Below are 18,499 nucleotides of genomic sequence, written 5' to 3' on the forward strand. Positions count from 1 at the left end.
AAGATCGAAATTATATTAGGGTTTCTGGGCTACTATTTATATCTATTCTTTCTTTTCGTTCGATTGTTTATTTGGGTTATTTTTATGTTAATTTTCGCTCTACAGTTTTTGCCATACTACTGGCTTATGTTTTATTTAATTTAAAATAATGGATATATATATATATATATATACACACACACACACACACATACAGGGTGATTCACTACCAGTGCGACAAACTTGCAGGAGGTGTAGGGGGCACAAAGACAAATCGGAATCACATAGCATTGCAGGGTCCGAAATGCCTTTGTTATGTGGTAGAGGACGTTGAACGGGAGGTCGCATGAACAGCGATCCTGCTGGAAGTCAGCATTTGCGAACTGGTTCCCGAGGCAGTAGGATGGACGAGTATTCAAACGTTGAACTGGCCGACATGCACCTCGCGTATGGAGCTGCGGACTGTAATGGGCGCGCCGCTCTGCGCTTGTACCAGGAATGTTTCCCGCACAGGCGTGCTCCTCATCATACGATTTTTGCACGTGTGCACAGAAGGTTAGGTGAGACTGGTTGTTTCACGAGAGGTACCATGAATCGAGAGTGAATGACGAGGATGCCAGACAATGAGGAGAATGTCCTACATCTTGCAGAAGGCAATCTGAGTACGAGTACTCAAGCGATAGGCCAATGATTGGGTATTTCCCAATCCACTGTATGGAGGATACTGTCAACAAACCAAATGAGTTCATACCATCTGCAACGCGTCCAATCATTGGAGCCTGCAGATTATCCACTCCGGAGGACTTTTGCTACTTGGTTTCTTCAACAGAAACGGTTCGCAAATGCTGACTTCCAGTGGGATTGCTGTTCACGCGACCTCCCGTTCAACGTCCTTTACCGCATGACGAAGGCATTTAGGACCCTGCAATGCTATGTGATTCCGATTCGTCTTTGTGCCCCCTACACCTCCTGCAAGTTTATTGCACTGGTAGTGAATCACCCTGTATATATATATATATATAAAATTTCACTTTGGTAAAAGCTCGAAATTCAGACTTAAGGGGGATATATCTCCTCTCCTTGCAAAGTTGTCTGGGTAACATATTCATTGTATTTGGAATATAGTGAATGTGTAAAACAGGCAACCTTGCAAGAATAGGAATTGTATTTCCTCCCCACTTGTGCCCTTGTCTAAAAATTGGGAAATGAACGAAGCAGGACATTATCATTGCTTCCCTTTTCGCAATTACGAAAATTCTTTCAAGAATAGGAAATATATCAAGAAATAATTGGACAGTGCACAAAGAGAAACTGATAATTTCCTGGTTCATTCACTTTTTTGATTTTTAAAGAAGTGCACAGAGAGGATATATATCCTATTCCCTACAAAGTTATCTGGGTAAAATATTCATTATATTCATAGTTTCTAATATACAGTACTTCGGTCAGATAATGGAAAAAAAATTGAAAATCTGTGTGATAATCAGATGTGATTTTACAAATGTGATCTCTGGGATATAGAGCTGAAAAGCTTCAGACTGCAGGAAAGTTTACTGTCATATAAGTTAGTGCATTAGCATTGTTTCTATACACAGCAAACCAACTGAAGTTGTACAGTGGTATCATTATGTAAATCTCATAAGCAATACAAGTCTGAAACAAACTGAACATTCTTAATAAATCCTAGGATGATTTTGAACTTTTATTTTGTGTGTGTGTGTGTGAGAGAGAGAGAGAGAGAGAGAGAGAGAGAGAGAATTATCAAAGCTAAGAGTGAGTGAGAAGTTTTGGTTTATTAGATGAACTGTTTCTGTAAATAAATTTATTATTTTTTTTAAATTCAGAATTCAAGTGTAAATTTAAGTCTGTTAGAATTTTTTATTATTTTTTTATTTTAAATAAGTTTTTTCCATGGTGGGTAGAGAAGAAAAGTGCTTATTTTGCAAAATATATCATAAAAAGATTTTAATAGTTATTTTTTATTGTTTATTAAGTGTGATTCATCACATAACGTGTATATAGTATTTTTTATTTACTAGGTAATATATATTCGGTAAGTATTTTATTTAAAAATTTTTTTCCCTAAATTTAAATAGGTGAATGATGCAGAAAATGAGCGTCTTTTAAGTGAAAAAGAACATCAGAGGATTTCTCATAATTATAGTGAAGCAGATAAAAAAGTAAAACAGCTACATCAAGAAGTAAAGAGAGCAATCACCAAGTCTAGGTAGTTAAATAATATTTTCAGATTGTAACTTTTTTTTTTAACACAGGTGGAAAAAATATCTGCTTACATTAATTTTTTTGTTTCCTCGCTCCCATGTTTTGGAGGACTCCTTTTTCTTTGGAGGTTCTTCGTTAAACTTTTTTTTTTCCCCTTACTAAGTTAACTTTTTTTTTAATTGTCACTGATTTAATGGTAGAAAGCACTTAACAAATTTGGTTGTAGAATTTAATTTATTATTTACTTTGTGGTCCTTTAATTTTTGTTGTTTTGACTAACTTTTGTTTTTTGATATCAGGAGAATCATTGATCTTTGTTAAATTTTTAAGTTTGTACAGCATAATTTTGTTAACAGAAATAATAATATTGAAACCCATTAAGAGTTTTTTTTGTTTATTCTAATATTTTTATTTTTCTGAACTGCAGTCTTTCAACTCGCAGAAGTTTGCTTCAGCTAAACAATCTTGCGAACCAACATCAGTTGCAACTCTTGTAAGTATACATTGTCACAAAACAACACACCCAGTTAATATTTCTTTACTGCAACTGATATTGCTGCTCAATTCTGTGAAAGCATCATCATTTTTGTAGCATGATACTGAATTTAATCTTTTTTTTTTTTTTTTTGAGTGACTGAGTGTTGATTATAGTGCAAAAAACATTGTAATTAATATAAATTTAAACCTGATTTTTGGGTTATAGGCAGTAATTAAATCAAGAGACAAAATTAATTGCATTATTTTAAAATTTTATTTCTCCTTATGTAAACCGACCCTGCTTTTACAAAGCTATTATAAGTAACTGTAACTTTCTCTTTCTCTGTTAGAGCATTGTTGTTGAGTTTGCGATTACTTATCATTTATTCATTATGTTCATCAAGTTTCATTCTCTTTATTGTCTGGATACCTTTTTATTGCTTATTAACTTGTCAGTGATGCTCGCAAAATTGTTATATTTTTCATCCCGCTGGGTCATTTTAACCCTTTCTGAAACACTAGTAACAATGAAATTCAATGAATTTTTCTTTCTTTCTTTTTTTTTTTTTTTTCCCTTTCTTGTGAATAGAATTATTTACTTTGTGATGTTTAAATAAAGGCTTATCCATTTTTTGCACAATCCATTGGTAATGGTTTGTGGCAAAATTAACTATGGCAGTAGTCTTACATGATTGAATGTTGAGTGAAATATTTGTATCTAGATGGCAGAAGGCATTGGAATTGGGACACCAATGGTATTTGACCTTTAACCATTGGAACAGTACAGAATTTATTAGTGTGTAGTATGTAAAAATGTATTTTTCCCAAGAACATATATTTTGGAGCATTATCTTGCACCCAAATCATTTTTTTAATGCCAAGAGGCATTCAGTAATAAACATTCAAACAGATCTGTACCAAATAACACTAAATCAAAACATTGAAAACTGCATTCTTGACCATGATTAACATATTCTTTGTGATTGGACCATATAATGAGCAATCATTATTTAACATAACGAGACAGACATATAAGAAAATTGAAAGCATAATCTACACAAGTAAGTGGATGTTTTCAGCACATTCTGTAATAGTTTTAATTAAACTGTGTATTACTTTTTAATAGAATGTTTTATTGCAAACTGGGTTTCCTTTCAATTGGATAATCCTATATATCCTATCTAATCCTGTATGTGTTTAGAGTAGTAATTAAAAAAAAAGCACTTCTGTAACCAGTGTTTCAATGTGAGTTTTTTCCTGACAGCTGATGTAGAATGAAAACATGGTATATCAGCCAGTGTGTAAAAACATGCTGCATTCAGTTCAATTGTATGTGCAAGGGATATTTAAAAAGTTTCTGACCTATCATATATTTGAAAATAAAATAAACACACTAATAAATTACAAACATTATATGTATGTGACTGAATTTTTAGAGTAATATCTTAACTATTATTTTTTTTTTTTTAGGTTTAAAAATAGTTGTTTAATCTACTAAAACCAAAAAAAAAGTGCCTTGCAGTGATGAAATACCTGTTTTTTGTGAAAGGGACTAACTGGGAAAACAAATGCATGAGCCTTTTATGGAGACTTTATACAATGTTTATTATATGATACCATCAGGAACTGGGTTGCTGAATTGAAAAAGGGATGCAGAATTGCCAAAATGAACTAAGTTCTGGACCATTCGAGACTCCTGTCAGCCACAAAAACATTGATGCTGTTCATGATATTTTGAAAGATCATCAGATTAGATTACTACATATAACAATGACACTGAGTATATCCTGTAAATGAGTCTATCATATTGTCCACAAAGAATTGAACATGAAAAAAATTTCATTGAAATGTTACCAAAAGATTTGAACATAGATCAGAAGAAGGAAGGAGAGGTGAATTTGACAATTCTTATGAAATTTTCCCATAATTTAAACAAATTTGTCAGCCAATTGGTGACAGTGGATGAAACCTGGATTCAGTACAGTAAACCCCCGCTATTCGCGGTCGCTGATTTAATATAAAATGAAACCTAAAAAAATGTGAATTTTAAAGTGCCGTGAGCATTTTCCGCCATAAAAAAACATGGGCGTGGCTAAAATTATCTTTCCCGGTCAAAACAGCGCTCAGTGGGTGGGGTGAGAGGGGTGACAAAATCGCGAGCGTAGATGTTTCTCGCTCATCCTTGTTCAGTATGTCATGGAAGGTTTTGTCGTTTGCTTTTAATTTATATGCTTATAAATTGAATAAATTTATCAATTTATAAATTGATATTATAAATTGATTTTGTTTACAAAATCAATTTATGCTTACAAAATCAATTTATAAATTGATTTTGTAAGCATATCAATTTATAAATTGATATGCTTACAAAAGTGATAAATCTACCATTTTGCAGTGTAAAACAGACTTTCGAGTGTGTTAACAGAAGAAAGTGACTTTATTGTGGACAAGTTCTTTCAAACCTGTACAAAAATATGGCTACGAATAACAAGGGAAATGTGAAAAGATCAAAGAAGGTGATGACATTAGCGAATAAAATTGAGTTATTAGATAAAATTTCTAATGGTGAAAATGTCTCCTGAGTGGCAAAACATTATAAAATCAATGAGTCAACGGTACAATTAATCAAGAAATCGAAAGAAAAAATCCACCGTAGTGTCCGTGGAAACACGCTAATTGCTTCAAAAATTTGCTCTGTAACTCGTGATGTTAAATTAGAAAAAATGGAAAAGGCTTTAAATCTGTGGATACAAGACCGAACTCAAAATAAAATTCCGTTAAGTTCACTCATCATTCGTGAAAAGGCAAAACTCCTTTATCAACACTTTAGTGAAACTGGTGATAGCACTGGCGGGATAAGTTTTTTAGCTAGCAAAGGCGCTGGTTTGAAAGATTAGCATTAGCATTAGTAGAGGCATTTGATGCAAGAAAGCAAGCTTATGCAGCATCAGCCAAAAAAAAAAAAAAAAAAAAAACCACTTCCACTTCACCCCTCTGTTCGTTCAAAATACCTGTCCAGCTGAGCCTTAAACTTATTTAGGCTATCAACCTCCACCACAAGGGATGGAAGTCTGTTCCACCAACCAACCACCCGCTGGCTAAAGGCAAATTTCCGCACGTCTATCCTACATCTGTCTTTCCTTAATTTGAATTTATGCCCTCTCAGGTGATTATTCTGAGCTAGAGGAAGAATCCCATCAGCATTGAGCATGCTTAAACCATTCAAGGCTTTATACACCTCTATCAGATCACCTCGCTGGTGCCTAGTCTCCAGACACTGTAATTTGCAAAACTTAAGCCTTTCTTCGTAAGAGCACCCCTTTGTTCCATTCACTAATCTTTTTGCCCTTCTCTGTACTCGTTCCAGGAGCTCTACATCCTTCTTGAAATGAGGCCTCCAGACCTGTATACAGTACTCTAGGTGTGGCCTGACCATCGCCTTATACAATGGAATAATCACCTCCTTATCCCTGCTGGAAAAATTCCTGTATATCATTGACAATACTCCATGAGCTACTCTTGCAGCCCGTCTGCACTGCTCAGAGAACTTCATATCTGCCTGCACAACCACCCCCAAGTCCCTTTCATTCTCTACCACTGTCAGTGTTGTACCACAGAGTTGATACGTTGCTCTGGGGTTGCTGTTTCCCATGTGTAGTACTTTACATTTGTCAATGTTAAACTTCATTTGCCACCTCTCAGCCCATCTGCTCAACCTTTCCAGATCCTGTTGCAGCAGCATAGTGTCAGTAGTGTCCTTGACAACCCTGCCAACCTTTGTATCGTCTGCAAACTTGGACATTAATCCCGATATACCATCATCAATATCATTTATAAATACAGAAAACAATAATGGACCCAACACTGAGCCCTGAGGGACTCCACTAATAACATCAGTCCACGATGAGCAGTGTCCATTGATTACCACTCTCTGTCTTCTCCCCCTCAACCACCCCTTTATCCATAGCAGCAATTTGCCTCCAATGTCACACTGCTCCAATTTGTGTAGCAGTCTTCCATGTGCAACAGTATCAAAAGCCTTTCTAAGATCCAAGTATATAATATCAAAGTTATTCCCTGCATCCAGTTCTTTTGTGACTGCATCATAGTATCCAATCAAGTTCGTCAGGCAAGACTTCCCCTTAACAAAACCATGCTGTGTCTGAGCTATAACTGAAGTCTTGTCTAAATGATCCTGCAGTGCTTCTTTAACCAGTGCCTCCATTAATTTTCCTGGAACAGAAGTTAAGCTCACAGGTCTATAATTACTTGTGTCAGCCTTTGATCCTCCTTTGTGAATTGGGGTCACATTTGCACATTTCCAGTCTATGGGTACCTCCCCTGAGTCCAAGGAAGCTCTCATAATTATGGCTAAGGGTTTGCTTACTTCCTTTGCTGCCTCCTTTAATATAACTGGATAGATCCCATCCACCCCGGGTGCCTTTCTTGTGTTTATCTTCAACAGTTTCTCCTCCACTTTACTCCCAGTTATTTCAAGATTCTGTAGCTTACTGCTAGAGTTGAATACACCTCTGGCATTCCCCTCGCTGAATAACTCCTCATGTGTGAATGTCAATGCAAAATATTCATTTAGTTTGTTAGCTACCTGAGCAGGATCATCAACACTTGACCCATCAATATCAAGTGGACCAATCTGATTCATCCCTTTCCTTCTAGAGTTTACATAAGTAAAGAACTCTTTGCTGTTTTTCTTTGCATCCCTTGCCAAGGATTTCTCGTAATCTGCCTTCGCCTGCCTAACCTCCTTTGTAACTTGGTTGCATATCAACTTGTATCTATCATAGGCTTCTGTGTCATGTGTTAATTTGTATGTATCCCATGCATTTTTCTTCTCTGCCATATGCCTCATTAGTTCATCTGACATCCATTTTGGCCTAAACCTTGAACAATATTTCTTAGTTGGTATGTAAAGCCTAGTAGCTTCCAAGATAAGTTCTTTGAATGCTTCCCATTTTGAATTTGCTGTTGGTAACATCATCAGTTGGTCCCACTGTATAGAATTTAAATACTGTCTCAGTCCATCGTAGTCGCCTTTACGGAAGCAATAACCCTTCCCTTTACCCCTAATGGTAGTTACCTCTTTGAGTAAATCCCACTTCAGCACACTGTGATCACTGCCACCTAGTGGTTCATTTATCTGCAGATTCTTAATGCATGAAGAATCACTGCTGATAATCAAATCGAGAGTATTACTCCCTCTAGTTGCCTCCCGAACATGCTGATGTAGAAAACAATCATCCAATAAATCCACAAAAGCCCTGCTAGTGTGTGAGTAACCAGCCCCCAAATTCCAGTCAATATCTGGGAAATTAAAATCTCCCATTATAAGACACTCTGATTTACTGGCCCACTCTATTTCCCTGTATAGTTCCTTATTATACTCATCAGAGCCATTAGGCCTATAGCACACTCCTACTCTCAATTTTGATCTCCCAATGTTTATGTCACACCAAACTGACTCCACACTGCACTGTCCAGCGATGTCGACTGGCTTCACTTCCTTGGTTTTTATGTGTTTCTTAACTAATAGCATAACATCTCCCCCCTTCCTATCCTGTCTATCCTTTCTGTAGACGTTGTACTCCCCAAATTGCAGTTCCGCATCCCTTATATCTGTGTGACACCACGTCTCTGATATCCCAACAATATCTGCCTTCGATGTTTTGAGCAATACCTCAAATTCATCAATTCATCAGATTTATTTGAAATTTCTAATTTTTTAATATTAAATTGTTTCTTATTTTCATTTCGATACCATATGCTTGCATTTCACTATGTACTGTGGGAGAATTCCCAGGTGCCGTCTGACACGAACATACCTTATGTACTGTCTATGTACATAGTTATATTATGAAGGTACATATAATACATAAATAGACAAAGTTTTAGACTAGTTTTTCTTATATATTTCATACTTTGGAACGGAACCCCTTTATTACTATGGGAGCCATAACTCAGTTTTCGGTATTCGCGGCATTTCTCAGGAACGTAATCCCTGCGAATAGCGGAGGTTTACTGTACTATGATCTAGAAGACAAAGAACAGTTCATTGAATGATATCATGAAGGATCTCCGTACTGCAAGAAATATTTGAAGGTGCAATCAGCTACCAAAGTGATGGTATCAGTTTTCTGAGAGAAAGAAGGAATTATATCATTTGATTGCCTTCAAAAGGATTGAATCTATTTTGGTGAATATTATTCTTCCTGGCTACTGAAATTTCACGAGTAGCTTGAGATTGGCAGTGCAGTTACAAGCTTTGGATAGCCATGAAGACAGTCTGTGATTTAGTATGAATTTTACCCACTATTTAGTTTATGAATTATACCCACCATAATCTCCAAATATAGTCCCTTCAGATTGCTACTTGTTTCTTGAATACTGAAAGAAAATTTGAAATGGGAATACTTTGGGACAAATAATGATGCTAGTGTTAGATATTAGATGAGTTCTCTAACCACTCAAGAGGTGGTTAGAGCACTAATATAGTATGTACTGCATAAGAGGTCTATAAAAAATAAGGGAATGTAGCATCAAGCATGCAGTCCTTAGAAGTGATTGTGTTGAATAAGAATCAGTATACTCTATACTCTCTTGCTTTGATCATGATATAAACATTTGTTTATATCAGGATTGGAATCATGATGGAATCAATAGTTAAAGTAATGCAGAACTGTCTAGACAGGAATGCAGTTATATGGTAGTCACAGTTAATTTGTTAAGGGGCAATCTTGTCTTACCAGTCTGATTGGATACTACAATGCAGTAACAAAGAAACTGGATGCAAAAATTAGTTTTGAAATCATATACTTATTTCAGAAAAGATTTTGATACTGTTCCACATGAAAGACTGCTATACAGATTGGAGCATTGAGGCATTAGGGGCAAGTTACTGTTTTAGGAATAAAAGGATGGTTGAGTGGGAGAGGACATAGTGGTTATCAGTGAACACTGCTGTTCTTGGAGTAATGTTATTAGTGGACTGTTTCACATTCACTGCTGGGCCCATTGTTTTCATTATTTATTAATGATACTGATGAAGGCATATCAGGCTTAATGTCTAAGTTTCAGATGATACAAAGTTTGGAAAGGTGGGTAATGACAATAATTGGGATATGCCATTTCAACCAGAATTCAAAGAATTAGACCAGAGGGCCAAGAAGTGGCATTTGAAGTATAACATTTGCAAATGCAAGAATAAAGAATGATAAAGATTTGTGGTTAATTGTGCAGTCAGACATGAAGTTCTGAATAGTACAGGCAGGCTGCTATGAAAACTGAACAAGAATTTTTCCAGCATGGATAAGGACATAATAACTCTGCTCTGTAAGGCCACACCTTGAATATAGCCTACAGGTCTGAAAGCCTCATTTTAGGAAGGATATAGATTTGTTGATGGGTGCAGTGAAGAGCAACGAGATTAGAGAGGAGAACAGAAGAGTACTTTTACCAAGAAAAAAGAAAGATTTCAGATATGCAAATTGCAGATTCTTGAAACCAGGAGATTTGATTGAGTTGTTAAGCCTTTGAGTGGATTGAGTAAACTGGATGTTGATGGCATCCTTAATCAAGCTCAGACAACACACACAAGGGACACAAATTTAAATTCAAGGGTGATTGCAGGATAGATGTGTGGAAATTTTTCTTCAGCCGGAGGGTTGTTGATTGTCAGAACAAACTTCCATTTGGAGGTTTGGTGAAGAGAGTAATTTGAGGTTTAAAGAGGATTTCGACAAATTATTAGCAGGGATGGGCAGGTGATGCAGGAATTTTTATTTTTGCTGATGTTGTGGGAGTGTGCAGGGTAAGTAGGCTTGTATGAATAAGTATGTGCAACTACAAGGAAGGGAATTATGCACTGAGTATTGCATAATACAAGGTGTGGCAATAAAGTTCCCAGACTGGTGCTGTTGGAGTCCTGTTAGGTTTTCTTAGGTTTTGAAAATAAATGGAAGTGGTATGTTGTAGTTCCAACTTCCTCCAACAGATTATGGTACAGAGATTGTGCAGTAGGCTGACAGGTTGCAAGTAACAACCAGTTTCATTACTAGCATCTTACAATTTTCCAGTGGAGCAATGAACAAATATAAAATTTTGCTTTAAACTGGGAAAACTGGAATACAAATGTATGAAATGCTAAAAACGGTTTATTGTAATGTAACGTTACCATTAGTAGAGGCATATGATGCAAGAAAGTAAGCTTATGTTGCATCAGCCAAAAAAAAAATCATTTCACACATCCATTCCCTCTAAAGTTTGTCCAGTTCCTCCTTAAATTTATTTAAGCTATCAACTTCCACAATGATAGATGGAAGTTTGTTCCAGCAATCAACAACCCGCTGGCTAAAGGCAAATTTCTGCACATCTATTCTATAACTGTCTTTCCTCAATTTGAATTTATGTCCCCTCAGGTTCATCATCTGAGCAAAAGGAAGAATTCCTCAGAATTGAGCCTGCTCAACCCATTCAAGGCCTTATATACCTCAGTCAGATCACCTTGCAGGTGTCTAGTCTCCAGATGCTGCAATTTGCAGAACTTAAAGCCTTTCTTGGTAAAACCACCCCTTCGTTCCCCCTCACCAATCTTGTTGCCCTTCTCTGCACTTGCTCAAGAAACTCTTCATCCTTCCTAAAATGAGACCTCCAGACCTGTATGCAGTACTCAGTGCAGTACGTTAAGTCCTACCAGTGTGTTTGAATGGTATAAGTGGTTCAAAGATGGACGTGAAGATGTTTGCTATGATGCAAGAAATATGAATTCACCAACCTCTTGAAATGAGGGTAGAGTTGCAAAATTTTGGAAAGTTTTTGCAGGAGAATGTTGTTTGACCCTTAGAATGAGAGCTCATGAGTTGATTATGAATAAGAAAATGATTCATCAAATTCTACATGAAGATTTAGCAAAAAGGAAGGTTGTGCAAAATTTGTGCCTCACTGCCTCATGGATGAACAGATGCCATGAAGAGTGTCATCATACAAGGATTTCATTTAGCTCCTCACAACAATCCTAATTCCCTTGACTGTATTGTTGCTGGAGATAAGTGGTGAATGTTTCAGTACAAGCCAGACACAAAGTGTCAGAGCAGGCCCGGCACTAGGGGGTGCACAAGTGAGGCACATGCCACAGATGCCGTGCTGTTAATAAAATGTTTTACATTTAACATTCAGTATCAAATTTCTACTTTCTTTCTACCCCAAATACAAAATAACTTTTCTTATTTATTGTACTGTTAGCAAAACCTATCTACAATTATACAAATATACCACAGCAATAGATACAGTAATCCATAATCTCTTAATGACGCTGAGTGTGGAAATACATGCTGGTGTACTGTTAGTTGGACCATAAAATTCTGGTAATCACCCTTGTAATGCTGAGTGTAGGCATTGATTATTGAATGAAAAGTGTAGGTATGAAGGCTTAAATTTAATTACAGTAAACATTCACACCTGACCCTCTTGCATTTAAGGGCAATTATTTAAGTAAGAAAATTATTTATTCCTTTTATTTCACTTAATTGCATCTCTCGACCTGTGAAGAAGCGAATATATATTTATCAATGTGTAAAGAGGTGATTAACTGGCTTCTTTGATTTTCAGGTACGGTATGATTAGGACCCTGCCTCAAGTAAAAATTTGTGTATAATGGTTTAATTGTTAACAATTGCAATGGCATTAATACCACATATCAATAGCACCAACTTAAATAATTCATTGGTTAATTCGCTGTAGTTGTAAAAACCATAAAATAAGAAGTAATAAAGTGTATGTATATATAAAAAAACATGATATAACCCAAGTCCTTTTTGTTATGATCTTATCTGCATCTTGGTTTCAAAATGGTTAGTTGAGCAACATGCCAACATAAAACTATGCAAACCACATTACTGCACATTTACTTGCTTTACAAGGTACTGTACTTCAGTACAGAGTAATATGGCAGAGATGAACTTGTATTAGGGGAATTGCTCCACATTAAGGACATTTTTTTGGAGAGAAAAATGCATTTCAGATGAATAAGGTCAGTTTTTAAACTAAGTTTTAAAATTATTTCATCTGTATCTTTTATGATTGTTTAACCAAACAGATGATGAGATGAATTACTGAAAAAGCTTTTGCTATTTTTAATATTAAATTAGTAAGACTCAGTACTAGAGGTCATCAGGCTAGAATCAATGCCAGCATTTTGAAAGCCTATTTTATTATTTTTTAAATGATTATTGCTGTTGTGATATTTTGTTTTTACAGTCCTATTATTAGTTACAGAAAATAAATTTTTTTTGAAAATTCTCTTCATGATTATGTTCCTGAAATTTTGAAGCCTTTGAAAATCAGCCATTTTCAAAGGCTTCAATTTCAGGAACATAATCATGAAGAGAATTTTCAAAAAAAGTTCTTTTTTTTTTTTAATCCTATATCGTCCTCGTATAGCACGATAGTTGTGTTCCTAGAAACCCTCGTGCAATGCAAAATCGTGCAATATAAACAACAAGCCCTATGGGAAAAGTGGGGTTAGGTGCCGACCACCCAAGATTGAACACACATTTGAAACCAAAACATTACCAAACACAATAAATAATCGGGTAATTTTAATCGATTAAAATACGTAATAAAAAATAATATAATAAATAATAAAAAATATTTATTTTTTATTATTTATTATATTATAATAAAGTATTTTTAGTATTTTTAATACTAAAAAGTATTTTTTACGAATAAAATACGTATTTTATTCGTAAAAAATTTATTATATTAAATAAAATAGTCGTAATAAAATACTTAAATATTTTATAATACTTAAGTATAAATTATAATACGTAAGTCGTAATAAAATGCTTACGTATTTTATTACGACTATTACGTAATAAAATATTGCTAATGCTTTTGCTTCTATCGTAAGCAAACTTGTTTTTTGTTTGATTTTCTATCCAAACAGACAGAAAATCGAAAAACAGATAGAAAAGACAGCCGTTCCATCTCTTCCAATTCTTGTGTCTTAATCTAATGGATTTTAATTACACTTTGAGTTGTTTCTGCTATGAAAGTTGTTTTTATTTTCTCTGCATTCTTTCTAATTCTCGGCGTTGCCTCATTTCGGTCCATAGCACGTGCAATATCACGCGGTCTTTCATTTTGCTCAAAGCGTTTCACAATTTCATATTTTTTCTCTATCGACAGAGGCGGACTGGCCATAAGCCCTACCCGGGAAATCCCGGTGGGCCGGAGGCCGGTGTGATTTTGGCCATAAACCGTAGTATGAGGCCACTATAAATTTTCCCGGGTAAGAATTTTTGACTCAGTCCGCCTCTGTTTATCAATATTGCTTTTCTTTTTCTCTCTGAATCTGCAGTGTCTTCGCCAGGACGCTTCCTTTTCACACCTTTTAAGTATTTTACTAATTTTTATGGAATAAAGCACAATTACAAAACGAGGAGGCACGCTTGATACCCATAAACAAAGCTGCGCCCGTGTAGCAACCGAATAAACAACACCGTAAAAGCATAGATACACTATTAACACCTCACATTTTACTAAAGCAAATTTCTGGGGGTTACTACCATAAAACAATTTCCAGTTGCGTTTCTGCTAATGGAATCTGTTATAAACTGGTGGTAAACTCCATCTAATTGCATTTGCGATTATATCGATAGCTGGAATTGTGTTGGTTTTTACGTTATTATGGTGAAATGTGTTTCCCCTTCACTGATATAAAAAACATAAATATATTTTCAGAATCTTCTCTTCATTCCTGTCGTGTTGCGTTCGGTTGGGGTGATTCTGCGTTCGACTGCCATTTCTTGTAAACACAAAGGCAAATCGTGTATAAGCGAATTCGGTTCGTGTTATATAAGATATCGTTCCCCTATTTATAAATCGTGTATGATCGAATTCGTGTAATGTAAACACGTGTTATACGAGGACCGACTGTATATACACACAGGGTGTCTCAAAAATATTGGTACAAACATTTAGGGGAGGTAGGTAACATCTAAAGGAATGTGAATCGCATAGGAACCCATAACCGGAAACATCACTGTAAGTCGGTACACGGCGCTGTTCATCAGTTTGCGAGAGGGAAAATTTCTGGTTTACTCATTCAAGCAGTAGTCGCTGCACGAAGAGCATGCATAGATATACGAACTGTGAGCCGGCAGACATGCACCTAATGTATGGATTAGCAGAGGGCCCGCACAGTGTGCCCCCCATGCGGCACAACATCGCTTCGCAATAAATGTGTGGGCAGGTATGGTCGGTGACTGCTTAGTCGGCCCATACCTGTTACCATCCCACATGAACTCCGCTAAATATCGGATCTTTCTTGAACAAGTTCTACCAGGGTTACTTGACGATTTTCCAGCAAATGTGAGATGCAACATTTGGTTTCAATATGACGGGGCACCTGCCCCGTCATGTTGAAACCAAAAAATGGAAGGTGTGTTCGTGACCATTTGAACAGGTGTTTTGGGCGTCGATGGATTGGCTGTGGTGGACCTGTAGTCTGGCCCCCACGCTCACCTGATTTATTGAGCCTTGATTTCTTTCTGTGGGGGGGTCCTCAAATCTGTCGTGTATGAATAGCCTGTGGAGACAAATTGATCTTGTGGAGAGACTCGTCTGCACTGCTGCTACTACTGTCAAAGAAACTCCAGGTGTGTTTGACCGTGTCCCCCAATCCATGCTGTGTCGGTGTCACGCATGCATCGCGTCTCATGGTGGAACCTTCGAGCATCTGTTGTAACGTCATGAAAGTTTGCCACTAATTATCTTGTGTCATTTCTGCTTCTTGTGCCTCTGCTACTACTTTCCCGTGACGTTTCCGGTTATGGGTTCCTATGCGATTCACATTCCTTTAGATGTTACCTACCTCCTGTAAACGTTTGTACCAATATTTTTGAGACACCCTGTGTGTGTGTATATATATATCTATATATATATATATATAGAGAGAGAGAGAGAGAGAGAGAGAGAGAGAAATATCTACTTATGGCAGCATTGCAAACTTCTAAATATTGGAATGGCAAATACATTAGTGCGACTTTTAAAAAAAATATTGATATTATTTAAAAACATTTTCAATGAACCACTAGTAATATTTCAGTGAGATACAACATAAAATTTCATGATAGTAAGTCAAAAAACAGTTATATAACTGGATGTGAAACAGGAAATGCAAGAGAAAGATACAAAAAAAAGAATTAAAAATTTTATATAATTACAGAAGTTCATTACTATGGTAAGAATAGATGCATTTATAGACAGGTAAATTTTATTTGTCTGTGAAGATGGTAGAAAAACTTATTGGGAAATCAACTATGAAATGAGAAGTGCACTTAACACATTTACTACCACCTATATTTGAGAGAGAGAGTATTATATTTTTGGAATGATGAGCAATAACATTCTAAAAATTCATAAATAATAGTTGAAAAGTAAAAGTCTGGAATTTGTAGCTAATAGCAAGCACTTAGTTTTGGGCTGATTGTAAATCAGAATAAAACCCAAAATTTTATAAAGTTTATTCTCTGTACATAAATTAACCTCAAAACAAGCAAAAAACAATTAAAAATGCATACTGAGCTATAAACAAAAATGAAGCATTTGCAGCTAATGGCCCAGAGTTCATTAGTGTGCTGACAGAATTGAGCAGAATTAATTTTATGTACCTTTACTTTTATGCCGCTTGTTTATTGACCACCAACGATTGACCACCTACATGCATTGTAGTACAGCACTTGGGTGCATTTTGAATGCTTTTAGTAGTATTATTTGATGCTTATCAGATATAATGAATGTGTTAAAACATGATTCTGGGAGTGGCGAGAGACAGACATCACAGTACTTCCTTATTTATGACTACGGTATTTATATTTTATTGTCCTTATTTGTATATGGTGAGAGTGATGAGACTGTTAGAAGTAAAAATAATTTACTTCTAATATAACATCAGTAAAGTCCAGTTTAAACTGTAAATATTCCATCCCTAGAATTATTTTTCTTTTGTGCCATTTATCATATTACAGTACTCATTGTCCCACCACTGACTGAAGGTTGCTTACATTGTTTCAGTTTTGTATGACAGAAAACTTATCAATTCCATTTAGTCCAGTTGAAACAATCCACTTGCTCAGAATAATCACCTGAGAGGGCATAAATTCAAATTGAGGAAAGACAGTTGTAGGATAGATGTGCAGAAGTTTACCTTTAGCCAGCAGGTAGTTGATTGGTGGAACAGACTTCCCTATTTTGTTGTGGAAGTTGATAGCCTAAATAAATTTAAGGCTGAGCTGGACAGGTATTTGGAATGAACGGAGGGGTGAAATGAGGGCAGGTTTTTTTTTGGCTGATGTTGCTTAAGCTTGCTTTCTTGCATCGTATGCCTCTACTAATGCCAATGCTAAAGTTTCTGTGTATTGAAATTTTATTGATATTATGAACCTGAAAGTGTGTGTTATTTATTGAATTTTTACAGAATTTGCATATTGACTAGAGCAGTATTTCATGAAGTACTTCAGTATTCCATGAAGCTTACTATTGGTTTCAAGAATGGTCACATTTATTTTTCAGTAGATTTTCTGTGTGGATTGCCCACTGTAAAAGTTATGATATTTAATACAGTGTTAACCACTTTCCTACTTGCTGCAGTTTAAAAAATGGATGCAAAACATAATTTTGTTCCCTCAACATGAATTGTTGAGGAGGCTTCCATCCTGCAGTGTGTTGATAATGGCTGCACTTTTAATTGGATTTCAGGAAAGCTTTTGATTCTGTTGCACATGGAAGACCGCTGTATAAATTGGAGCAGTATGGCATTGAGGCAAGTTGCTACAATGGATAAAAGGATGGATTGAGTGGGAGAAGACAGAGAGTAGTAATCAATGGGCACTGCTCTTCATGGACTAATGTTATTAGTGGAGTTCTTCAGGGTTTGGTGTTAGGCCCATTGTTTTTTTTTTTTTTTTTTTTTTAAATTTTTTATTAATGATATTGATGAAAGTATATCAGGCTTAATGTCCAAATTTGCAGATGATACAAAGGTTGGCAGGGTTGTTAATGACAGTATGCTATTGCAACATGATCTAGAAAAGTTGGGCAGATGGACTGAGAAGTGGCAACTGAAGTTTAACATTGATGGATGCATGGTACTGCATATGGATAGAAGTAACCCCGGAGAAATGTACCAACTGTGTGGTACTACAATTAGGGTTGTAGAGAATGAAAAAGACTTGGGGGGGGGTAATTGTGAGGTCAGATATGAAGTTTTCTGAACAGTGTAGATGGACTGCCAGAGCAGGTCATGGGATCTTATCAATGATATACAGGAATTTTTGGCGCCTCCGTAGCCAGGTGGGCAGGAGCAGCAGCATTGTGTAGCATACTCTTCTTAATTAGACCGGAGTTCGAGCCTGTGACCACCAAATACGGAGGATGCGGAAAGGTCAGGGAATGACCACTGCATATCCCCGGAGCAATATGGCCTTAGTTGCTAATGCTCCTAAAAACCAAATAACAAACAACAACAGGAATTTTGCTAGTAGGGAGAAGGAGGTGATTATTCCTTTATATAAGGCAATGGTCAGACTACACCTTGAGTACTGCATACTGGTCTGGAGGCATCATTTTAGGAAGGATGTAGAGTTGCTAGAACAAGTCCAGAGAAGGGCAACAAGGTTGGTGAGGGGAATGAGGGGGATGCTTTTACCAAGAAAGTATTTAAGTTCTACAAATTGCAGTGTCTGGAGACTAGGCACCTGTGAGGTGATGAGGTGTATAATGCCTTGAATGGGTTGAGTAGGCCCGA

General features: G+C 36.2%; 1 protein-coding gene across 2 annotated transcripts in view; it reads left to right on the plus strand.

Annotated features, from left to right (window-relative positions):
- The window catches only part of LOC150080469 (uncharacterized), a 180,686-nt gene that overhangs the window by 123,873 nt on the left and 38,314 nt on the right, over positions 1–18,499 (plus strand). The window contains exons 5-6 of one of the 2 annotated variants that reach the window (XM_090381291.1): positions 2,076–2,206; positions 2,630–2,695. In XM_090381291.1, the coding sequence (XP_090237417.1) occupies positions 2,076–2,206; positions 2,630–2,695 (197 nt within the window). The remainder of the gene's footprint in view (positions 1–2,075; positions 2,207–2,629; positions 2,696–18,499) is intronic. The other variant, XM_090381292.1, reaches the window with a different exon arrangement.

Source organism: Mastigoproctus giganteus, chromosome 9 (genome assembly GCF_048544385.1).
Source record: "Mastigoproctus giganteus isolate SK-2022 chromosome 9, ASM4854438v1, whole genome shotgun sequence".
Lineage (NCBI taxonomy): Eukaryota > Metazoa > Arthropoda > Arachnida > Uropygi > Thelyphonidae > Mastigoproctus > Mastigoproctus giganteus.